Genomic DNA, 12,377 nt, shown 5'->3' with positions numbered 1-12,377 from the left:
AATAACAAACAGGTGTATATACATTTGATTTCACACATACACATTTATACCACACTCACATTATAAATAACCTATTAAGATTATTTTTCTTTGAATTAATCGGGTTTGAGTTTTCTTATGGAGTATTTTAGTTGATGTCTCTATAGTATAGAATAGTATATATATTTATTATAGTAGAGTCGTAACAATAACATTTCTAATGAGAAATTATTTGTATTGTGCTTCATAGTATGAAATTGTTTGACTATAGAGAACTCAATAAAATCTTACTTCTTACTTATATGATTAATGCGAAAGTTTGTGAAAATATTTGTATGTTTATTAGATATAAACACAGGATCAACTGAACGGGATTTCGATGAAATTTTACAGATGAGTGGACCATGTTTTTGTTTTTGTTTTTTTTTTTTATATCTACGAAGCTGTGTAATTGAATGCTGTGTACAGTAGTAAATGGACGCCAGATTTATATTATGTTTGTTACGAATGTAACTCTGTGTAAAAATTTTCTGTTGTCTGTATCTGTACCGATAAATAAATAAATGTGATGTATTAACACTAAGGTTTTTTATCTCGGTAATTTGCTTTCATGGGAAATAAAGGTAGTTAAGTATATATTGGATTTTTAAATAGATGGCATTGGTACTATACAATGTTTAAAAGAGTTTTGTAGCAGAAAGACTTTTCACGCGGAAGAAGCCGTTAGAAAGTCGTTTCTGTAGTATAATTTCAATTAGGGCATAAATTTAAGGAATACAATCTAGTCTTAATGTAATTTAGTGCTTAAGTATTCTTTATAACGATTGTGTTCTGTGTTATGTCTTTTGTTAAAAAAAAAATAAAAAAAAAGAAACACCTAATACCATCAGTTGTTAATTTATTTATTTATTGTTTACTGGTTAAGAAGTGGAAAAAAAATACTATTTTTAAACACCGTATACCGATACCGCGAATTGTAATGCGACTTCATAAGAATTTTCCTGTTTCGTTATACGCAAATGTAAAAGTTCAAACATACTTAGTGATTTATTATACCAGAGTAATGGTTTATGTTCCAAACACCGCACTAACTGCGCATTTACTCATTCTATTTATTATATTTCAAGTTTATATTTCATTTCTGTACACTATTTGTACCACATATGCGTGGACTGATTTACAAATTAAAGGGATTTAAAATGATAATTCGTAAGTAAGAATTGTGCCTAAGAGATAGAACTAGTTTAAAATACATTATCATGAAGGGTGAGCTTAATTCCGTACTACGCAAAAGTGTACGGGGATGCTGGTGGTAGAATATATTTGATATCTGTTCGGATAGCGACTACTGTACACGAGGTGTTAAAACCCGCTACAGTAACTCACGTAACTGCGTCGCGTTCCGGGATCAGCCTGTGTATATCAGGTTCCAACAGGCCGGCATAATTGTATCGACTGTTGAAGGGTAGTTATTTTTCGTCAGTCGACATTCTATTGGACCCCATTCCACTTACCATGAGGTTCAGTAGGGTCACTTTGCCGTAAATCCGTCTTTAGCAATTACGGGTATTCTGATCGGTACATTTTTGATAGCCGAATAAGTAAATAGGGGATTTTTTTACTCTCTTGAGTATATTATGGTTATGAAAGCAGTCTTGCGATTTAAATGCATGTTGGTAATTGAAAAGAAACTATTTTTCTTCGTCGACGAAATGGGGACAGCTGACTATAATTGGATTTTCAGCGGCTTCAAATTTAAATTTTAATACGTATACAACTCACCCTGATAAGAGATACATTCATGCAAAATAACAAATTCTTTACGATGTAAATGAGTTTTAAAATTAAAAATACCTATTTAGATTTTTTGTTTGATTAAAAAAGTCATTTTATTTATTTCCAACTTTAACTCAAATGTGTTATAGATGTACTTGTAGATATATTATAATTGAAAAATGGTCGATTTCAGATTCTTTATTTTCAACAGTTGCTTTATTGTCAGAACACGTGCCACGTTTGCCGCAGTGAAACATTCTGAAAAGGAAATCATATCGGCCAGTTTCTGGGTTAAATGTGTAAAATGTACAAAACAATTTTATTTCTTGAAAGAAAGTTAACCTTTTATAAATTGAATTAGAGGGAAACTGCAGACACGTGCGGCATAAATGGCTACTGTAAATAAATGAGGCACTTCACTTTAAATCACATTATATATTTTTCTATTGCCTCGGCGTAGTTGTATAGCGCGTGGCAGTGTCCCGGGGTCCTGGATTTGAATCCTGGGTCGAGGAAAGTGATATTTGGATTTTTCTGCTCAGTATCTGGCTGGAGTCTGGAATTTGTGCCCGATTTGGCGATAAGCTCGTCCTCTATCATATCATGAGACGGAACACATTTGGCGAAAAGTGGGTGCCCTGGTTGCGCGTCTGCATACCCACCCCTTCGGGGATAAATGCGTGATGTGTTTGTTTGTTTTATATATTTTTGTATGAGTTATGTTTATAAACATCGTATGCTATTTAGTATGTAATGTTTTGTATAATCTTGTGCCTTTTTTAAATTTAATCGATGACCATAGTATAAAGTGATCGAAAATTATACACAAACAACCTTTGATCTCTGGATCCTTGTCTGTTCTAATGTACTTTTAGCGTAGACTTTAATTTAAAACATAATCAGGTAATGAACTAGAAAATAAACGCGAATATCGCGAGAAAATAATTAAATCACAGCACAAAAGTTACAAGGTATGAAGACTCAAGACATAAATGAGAACTAAAATTAGACTGCCGTTTAAAATTTCAAAGCTTTGTTGCTTGTTTCAAACCATTGTATCGTGACCTGTCGCGCCGCTTTTTAACTAGACTCTAACATTGAAAAATACGAGAACAAACTACATTTAGAAGTCTAACTTCATTGGTCAATAGCAAGTCTAGCATCGTAAACTGTGGAAAATTTAATACCGTGACGAATTTAAATACAAAATTTAAATGCTGGATGTTTTCGAGATATTTTATAAAAATCGAACATCGCAGACGCAAGACATTCTTTAAATATAAGTAATGTCATTCTGATTGTTGGTATTAATGATTATACTATCTTGACTACGATCCTAATACTACTGTTATCAGGCCCATCGTAGTGCTATCCATCAGGCTAGCGGCTTGCTCGTCTGCAGTAAGATTTTCAAGGTTTTTCATTGATAATGCCAATTTTGCATTAAATCGTCTATTCATCTCTTAAGATGTTGCGATATAAGTAAGGGTGTAAGCTGCCACTCTAAAATAACACCATGTTTGGATGTAAATTTCCGAAAGATACCAAAACAGAAACTCTAAACACTCAAAACAATCCACAGGTGAATTTAACAAATCCAAACTGTATAGCGAACGTACATAGTAATTAAAAAGTGTTGTAGTGAGTGATACCGACCTCGGCTGACCTATTTCTGCTCCCGATCCGGCCAGGTCAATATGACGACGGCCACTTTAAGTGAAACTCTACCTTATTAAGAATATACAAAGTCGAAAATACGTTACGCAGCGGCGAATCCTGAAATAGATTCGCGAGACATTTAGCTATGGCGCTTATTGATTGTTCTATGCAGGTCGTAGGTATAATAAAATTAATGACAGCAAAAGCGCTAAAGCGGAATTAGCGTTTATCGCTGTTCAGAAAATTAATAACCGTTTGTAATTTAAGTGGGTTGATTACAAACAGATTACGTAAGTAACGTGCTGAAAGCTGATTTAGATATTTGTAATCTATATTTTTTGGTGTAGATTTGGATCTACAAATAGTAGAAACGTGTTTCAAAATTCTTTATGTTTGTTTGCATTGAATGATTTAAAAGGTGTTTACTATTTACTAAGGTTAGGATTGGTATCACATCTTTGTGGCAACGTGGATTGGAATGGTATTGGATTAAAATTGTGTTCACCCTTTAAAATTTGAATAGATCATGTGATCAATAGATCTGCCTATCTCTGAAAGTACCCAAGACGTTCTTACTAGATTTTGCATGCAGCAGATTTCTTTTACACTCAACACAGTTGAATATCACGAGTTACAGAGAATTATATATGTATTTACCTGGCTGAGGAGTTTTAGTCTCTTGTTAACCGATATTTTGATCTGTGTACTTACCATGAGCCTAATGGCACATTGACGTCAGAATAACAAAAGAGTAAAACGTTATTCCTGTGTCTGCCACACAATTGTAATTCTCAATAATGACGAATAAACAAACTTAATGTATCTTCATTTTTACACATTTAAAAATTCAATCCATTAGGTTTGATGAAACGTCAGAATGATGTATACGAATCTGTCTGAACAGGTCATTGTTGGTATCACCAGTTTTACTAGACAATATGTAATGTTTTATTGATCAATTGTAATAAATTTTTATTATAGACAAAGACGTTACCAGCATTCTCTTCAGGAGGTGGAGGAGGTTGAACAAAATCTCAAATTTTGATCAAGGTGAGGGCAAAGCGAATATTTCATGTATGTAGGTAATCCTAGTAATTTAACACAAGTATATCCAAAAGTGTGTATGGTGAACATAGTAAAGAGGTACAGAGGAGTATCCCCCGCCTCACAGTTCTCGTCTGGGTAATTAAGCAAAGAAATTGAAGCGTAAGTTTATTAGTTTAAATCTTGGGTATGATATCGTTGGCGTAAAAAAATCACAATGAAACAAAGTGATGTTTTAGAGACCGTGTTTTTCTAATAATACAGAATAATACGTTCATTTATTAGAAAGTAAGTAAAAAGGGCAGAAACAAACGTCTCGTATAGAATTTTCGTATGTAACATTATTTATGAAATTCCGTCTGACTAATTACCATCGCGTTTATTCTTGTCATTAAGCAACAGTGTGCGTGAATTATAGCACGAAGAGTATTCCTTTGTTGGATGTTTAAAACTGTGGTAAACTTATTGCTGGTAGGTCTCCCATATGTGAGGTTCCGCCTGGGTAGGTAGCACCGCAATGTCTATTTATGCTGCCAAGCAGCAGTATGTTGTCACTGTTGTGTTCCGGTTTGAAGAGCATTGTAGCCAGTAACTACTGAACATAATAAGACTTAACATCTCATGTCTCAGGATGGAGAGCGCAGTGGAATACCAAACAATACTTTGTATTTCAAGGTGTTGGTGTTTCTGCTATTTATGGGCGGTCGTATCGCTTACCATCAGACGAATTGCAAGCTCGTCTCGTCATTCAAAGTAATAACAAAATACAGACATGCGATACAAACAAGTCAGTGGCCCGACATGTCCTATGATAGGTCAGAGATGTGATAAAACACATTGCAACAGCTCTAAGTCGTAACTCGCGACTCTAAATTGCATTCTGTTTTCATTGCCTGTGACGTCTATGCGTTATTAAATCGAGATTATTTTGTGGAGTATTTGTTCAATGACCTTATATGTGGTTTAAATGTAGGTTTTAATTGATTGGTTATTAAGGCCTTGAAATAAAAGTATTTTACGGATTTTATTTTGGTTATTATTTTATTATTTTCTCTAATTTTAATATAATATAAAAATCGTGATAAAATACGCAAAATAGTTTTATTTCAATCCTCATAAGGTCTTTAGGCTTATTTTGACCGCGCTTATTGGTACGTTTATTTTCAAATGCATCTGTTTGTTTTATTAAAAAAAAACGGTATTAGTTTTCTAATAATATTATTGCCTCAGTTATGCATTAAAATTAGACTATTTTTCGGATTTTATATTTTAATGTTCTCTCGACGTTTCCAAGACTTTGCAGCCTTCGTGATCATGAGGCCGCGATAAAATCTGAAAAATACATACATAGTATCACTCCTCTATCCCATAGGGGTGGGCAGAGACTATGGTTTGCCACTTTGCACGCATCTGGCATACTTCTCGCGCTTCTTCCTAATCTGAAAAATAGTTTATGCATTACCTGCGATGTATTTAGCTTAGAGTTTTATATATTTCATTTTTAAGTATAACCAATATTTGTATTTACATAAAATAGTACAGAATGTAAAGAGAATTTCAAAAGGAATGCTATGAAAATTTCAATAGTAAAACGCGAAGGAAATGGAAAGGCCCCATTTGTTTGCGTAGCTCGGGACTCGCTTTACGGCCTCGTAAAAAAGCCAGTAAGTTCTTTGTCAAGGTTGCGTCGTGATTTATTTTCGATCATGATAACTTGTATTTTTCTAGATTTTTCGTTCAAGTTCGATGGTTTATTGTCTCTGGAATGATTGTTTTGTAAATCTTTGAAATATACAGTTGAACAGAGTCCTTGTAAAGGATCTGTAGTATATCAATATTATAAATCTAAAGCTGTTGTCCGTGTGATAGAGTACATCTGAAACTATTGGTCCAATTCTATAATTTCTTTCACTACTAGGAAACTTTATAACACTGTGGTAAATACAAAATGTTATATAATAATATCAGCCCTGTATTATATACTGTCCCACTGTTGGGGCACGGGCCTCCTCTACTATTGAGAGGGATTAGGTCTTAGTCCACCACGCTGGCCTAGTGCGGTTTGATAGACTTTACACACTCTTAGAACTCCTATAGAGAACAGGTATGCAAGTTTTCTCACAATATTTTCCTTCACCGTCAATAAAGCAAGCGATAATTTATAAAAAATACACACACAATTTTAGGAAAATCAGGAGTATGTGTCCTTGCGATTTAAACCTTCGGAGACCGATCTCGGCTGTCCGCTCCACACCCAACTAGGCTATTGCCGCTTAGAAAAAAAATATTATCAAAAAATAGAACATAAGCAAGTGGATCCGCGAACAAAATCTAGTTAGTTTTAAACGTAATAATAATATGTATAACGACTCTTATTTGTGCTCTACTCCATTTTAATTGTTCATATCAATTTCATAATCAGTCATATGCATTAGATAATCGAAAAGTGGTGTAGCATAATTAAGGTTCTTCTCCTAGCAAACAGCCTTGAGCAAACGTTCCATACATTTACGGCGCATGAGTTACAGGCGGGAGGATGCAAAAAATTACAAATAATTTCATTAAGTAATTTTTTTTGGATTTATCGAAAATTTAACACTACCAAACATTAATTATTAAATTATCTATCTAATAGTGTTGGTGATAAATTAAAATAATTTATACTTAAGGAGAAGATACGCGGAATAACAATTTTAGTTGCATTTTCAATATGAAAGTAATAAAACAATAACCACATTATAAAAAATTTCAAACAACCTAAGCAAAGATAATATGTACATAATATTGTAGAAATATATGTCTGGCCACCAGTGGCGAAGGGTGAAAATTTTCAAAAGGTAAGCCGAGGAAATATTTTTTTATACAACTATCATGTAATACGCTGTTCACAATAAATTAAAATCAGTAAAATATCATAATACATAATAATTTCCTTTTAACATAAACATTATATCTAAACTCTAAATTTAACAAATAATTACATATTTTGAACATAGGTACTTATGTAAAAGAGCCCAACAAAATTTAATAACCCACACTATACACAAAAACTAATTTACATTCTAAATTATTAAAAAAAATTCGCGCCAATGGCCCAACATTAAGCCGCAAATTCTCGGGTTACCCTGAAGTACACATACACTCACGCACACATGTATTTTTACGTCACTTCCAAAAGATTAGACAAAGACACCGCGCTGCGTGTGAAAAAGACAACAATATCGCGAGAGAAGCTATGCGCGGCCGAGTTCACTTCGAACACTACAAGCCGCGAGCACTGCGCGCGAGTTACAATTTAAGGAATTGATAATAATATGAACTATGTACCGTAATCGTTGAAGTATTGATTTAATGAAATAAGTAGGTACAGGCTGACTTGTTTGAATATACTATTATTATTCCAGTTATATAGTTATGTTTTTCATTTATTATTTTAAATTAATTTACAAAAGGTAACGCAGAACAGATAACCGTTAGCGTACGCGTGTTCTAGAGTGGAGAGCGCGTCTTGGCAAACGTAGCGTGGGACGCCCTCTGGCCAGATGGCGACGACTTACACAAGAGGGCCGGCAGCGACTGGATGCATAAAGCAGCAGACTGGGTTCTGTGGCGTACCTCGGGAGAGGCCTATGTCCAGCAGTGGACTGCAACGGGTTGATGATGATAATGATTGTAAAAATATGACATTTTTTTATACGTATTATAAAATATGAAATGATAGCTTTTAAAAAAATAGTGCGCCGTTTTCTTGGGGTAGGGCCTTAATGCATACATACTGTATTCATTGGCGCATGTTTTCACTGACCCCACCCGTACCAATCTTCAACACGCATTTCCTTTGAATTGTTAACTCATCAAATAAAATGGCTTTAACCGGTTCCGGTGTACTAATACATGAAAAATATTATCAGGCTATTTTTGGTATGGTTTTGTAATTAAATTGATAAGGTGAAATAAATAAGCATTTTTTTTTATAATTTATTTAGGACGAATTTCGCTAATTTTTCATCCGCGTTATTATTTTTTATTTGAGCACCACAATGTGACCCTACTGCATCTGATGGTACGTGGAGTGGGGTCCAACAGAGTGTTTACTGACGAGAAATGATGACCCCTCGTCAGTCCACAGAATTATGGCGGCCTGATGGTACCGGATATACACAGGCTTATCCCAGAACGTGACACACTTACCTGAGCCACTATGGCGGGTTTTAACGCCTTGTGTTGGTCGCTACCCGGAATGTGAAAAAAAACCGGTAAAACTTGCCTATATTAGGTATATGTTTTTTTCAATGTAAGGATTTCCAAATTCTATCCGGTTATTTAGCGGTTGCTCGCTTCTAACAATCATCCAAACATCTTTACCTTCACTAAAATAAAAAAATCAGGATCATTCAATTGTTATTATTATTGATACGTATAACTTAGTATATGTTAATATTTAATAACTATAAGTATTTTCTAATTATTTGGCATCATCTGTAAGGCTTCTGACCAACCACCTATCAGGTGAGACACAACATAACCACCATTTGTTATATATTTCTGCCGACCCCTGTAAATGGTCGACGTGATGATACGTAGCTTTCCTATCTGTCTGTATCGTAATTATTATAATTGGCTATATAAGACCAGCCCGATAGTAATATATGTTTACACGTAAAATAGCCATGAGGATATTTGGTTCGTTGCTTTTTGTGTGCGTTGTTCAGTGTGTAAGGATTCGATATGATAACTCTACGGTATCCCCATCGACAAGGCAGTTACTTGACTTCAAATTGCAAAATCCGGTATGTATAGTATTATATATCAGTGAAGAATTTATTTATGATAGGTCTCTCATATGTGAGAGTCCGCCTGAGTAGGTATCACTGAAATGTCTATTTCTACTGTCAAGCAGCAGTGTGTAGTCACTGTTGTGTTCCGGTTTGAAGAACATTGTAGCTAGTGTAAGTACTGGATATAATAAGTATCATGTCTCAGTATGGTGAGCGTATACACACAATATATCACACAATACTTTTGGATATTAATATTAATATTGTTGGATGGTGTTTCTACTGTTTATGGGCGGTCGTATCGATTACTATCAGGCGAACGGCAAGCTCGTCGCGCCTTTCAAAACAATAAAAACAAAGGTATTTCTGAAATAGGTTATATATATGATTTGTAGCATAATGTGCTTTTACAATAAGAATGTCATTGACACCATCACTTGAGACTGACATATTGGTTTAGCTGCACACATCACGCATTTATCTCTAAAGGCGTATGCAGAGGCGCAACCACGGTACCCACTTTTCGCTAAGTGTGTTCCGTCTCATGATGTTTTAGGGGGCGACCCTATCGCCATATCAGGCAAAAAATCCAGACTTTGGGCTGATACTGAGCAGAAAAACAAAAGTATCATTTCGCCCGACCGAGGTACGAACCCAGGATTTCAGACCGTTGCCGTAGCAGCAGTTCAACTACGCCACCGAATTGTCAATTATTAAAATCGTTGCTTATAGGGTAGTTTTTAAATTTAAACTGTGGTAAATAATATCTCATTACCCACTTAAGCATGTAACATACAAGCGTATAAATTTTTTCCCCATTTTAAAACTATTGTCTTACTTCGAAATAACTATTCATCAGATTATATTACGGTTTTTTATATTATGATTTTCTCTACGTTTTCAAGACTGCAGCCTTCATGGTCACGGGGCGGGTGACTTTTATTTCGATGTTTAACATTCGCGTAAACATAAGAAATCACTATTGTTTTCCTTTTAATATATAATTGTTATTGATTAAATAGCCTTATTAAGTAAATGCTTGTTCGTCGTATTTATCCTCACACCTACACACGAACCGATAAAAAATTGAATAAGAGCGATCCATAATTATCCATATAAAAATATATTTTCAGTCTAAACTCACGATAGTCTATTCTTATAATGTATTAGACCCTTGAAGCATTTATAAATATGGAATGAAATATGACAATATTAATAACATAAGTTCACGCTTCAATCGAAGAGGCAGGCGGAGATATATAATTAGCGTCAACCAGTTTTAAGCTTATTTCTGTCCTTAAGATAGTAGGTGAGTCTTTTCTATATGTTTCAAATTATTATAACCCATAAAATGTTTTGAATTTTAATTACATTTTCACGTTTTACGATTCCAATAGACTTCCAACTATCCATAGTTACAAATGTCCATGGAATTAATGTATGTGATTTCTAATTTCAGTATCCAACATTATGGACAGCCAGCGCCGGAATACCAATAGAAATAAGGGATACAATGTCAGTGAATTCTGATATGTTTACAAATCCGCTACATTTGGATTTATCGATGCACTTCTCCACCGAAAGGATCCCAGAACGTACCGTGTATGCAAAAGGAACTGGGGCCTTAGGATACTTCACAGTAACACACGATGTCTCCCAATACACAAAGGCAAATCTGTTCAATGAAGTTGGAAAACAAACCCCTGTTTTGGTCAGGTTCTCGCAAGGACTTCAAAGTTTAGGAGGATCCGATCTCGCCAGAGGGTTAAAAGGAATGTCAGTCAAGTTCTACACAAAAGAAGGGAATTTCGACATAATTTGTATACAGACACCAGTTTATTTGTATAGAGATCCACTTTATTTCAGCGCCTTGGTTCGATCTTTTAAAAAAAAATCCACGTACTAATTTGAATGACGTCACATCTCGGTACGACTTCCTAACTTCGGTACCCACAAGCCTTCACGGATATTTGTGGACTCAAGCTGATTATGGCGTACCTGATGGATACAGAAGGATGGACGCCTTCCCAGTTCACACGTACGAGCTAAGTAATCAAAACGGCGAGAGATATTACGTGAGATTTAACTTTAGAACCGAGCAGGGCTTAGCGAACCTGACATCGGCGCAAGCATCAGAAATATCAGGTCGTGACCCAGATTACTACGCCCGAGACTTATACAACGCTATTGCTCAGAAAAACTTTCCTGCTTGGAAACTAGAGATGGATGTAATGAGCCTACTTGACATAAAGGGGGCTGATTATGACCCGTTTGACCTTACTAGGTTATGGAAAAATGGAACTTATGAAACTGTACAAGTCGGTCGGTTGGTGTTGAGTCAAAACCCCGACAACTATTTCAGGGTTATAGAACAAAGTGCCTTCAACCCTGGCAATTTAGTGCCGGGTATTCCTGGCCCAGTGGATTACGTGTTCAAGGCTCGGAGATTGTTCTACCAACATGCACAAACTCATCGGTTAGGAAGCAATTTCAATAACATAGAAGCCAATTGCCCTAGATACGTAAAAACGTACAATCGAGATGGAGCTCCTCCTTTGGGTGACAATATGAGAGACTATCCGAATTACTATCCAAACTCTTATAACGGTCCCTTGCCGTACGTGGACGATAGCAGACCGAGTCAAAAACTGATAGTATTACACAGTAACGCGGCGGATTTGCAACCTCATGCATATTTCTATAATCATATATTGAAAACTGACGATGAAAGGCAAAGAATGGTTGACAACATTGTGCCATCTTTGCTAAATGTCACTCCTCCTGTACTGCAAAGGGTTATTAACTTTATGTACCTTATTGATCCAGATTTAGGTAGCCGGGTTACAATAGGTTTGGAAGCAGCTCGGGCAGCGGTTAACGTAATACCAGCTGTTACACCGGTGCCTAAAAATTGATGATTTTTATTAGTTTTAGAATTTGCTTCAGTGCTGATTTTCAGTCATGAGATAAAAGCTATTTGATAGCAAAGTTATTCATGGGCTGATTTAAAATTAAACAACTGTTTTATTTGCCTGCCTGACCCACAAGAGATAGTGTGTTTTTTGTTATCCAATTATTTTCTCTTAGTTTATTTTGTATTTTGTCCTTCAGATAACTTTTTTCTGATGATTGAACAATTTC

The 12,377-nt window shown here is 35.2% G+C and overlaps 1 protein-coding gene across 1 annotated transcript; it reads left to right on the top strand.

The window, feature by feature from the left end:
• Positions 1-10,749: 10,749 nt before the first annotated feature.
• On the top strand, positions 10,750-12,151 carry LOC115440349 (peroxisomal catalase 1). The gene is made up of 2 exons (XM_037440527.1): positions 10,750-11,056; positions 11,103-12,151. The coding sequence occupies exons 1-2, from the start codon at positions 10,750-10,752 to the stop codon at positions 12,149-12,151; spliced, it is 1,356 nt and encodes a 451-aa protein (XP_037296424.1).
• Positions 12,152-12,377: the final 226 nt, after the last annotated feature.

Source organism: Manduca sexta, chromosome 19, assembly GCF_014839805.1.
Source record: "Manduca sexta isolate Smith_Timp_Sample1 chromosome 19, JHU_Msex_v1.0, whole genome shotgun sequence".
NCBI classification, from domain to species: Eukaryota; Metazoa; Arthropoda; class Insecta; order Lepidoptera; family Sphingidae; genus Manduca; species Manduca sexta.
This window is presented reverse-complemented; position numbering and strand designations above follow the sequence as displayed.

Excerpts from the sequence above, each read along its gene's own strand:
- LOC115440349 (XM_037440527.1), top strand. The coding sequence starts at position 10,750 with ATGTCAGTGAATTCTGATATGTTTACAAATCCGCTACATTTGGATTTA. Across the intron at positions 11,057-11,102 it reads AGGGAATTTCGACATAATTT|CGCCTTGGTTCGATCTTTTA; the intron begins GTATACAGACAC and ends ACTTTATTTCAG.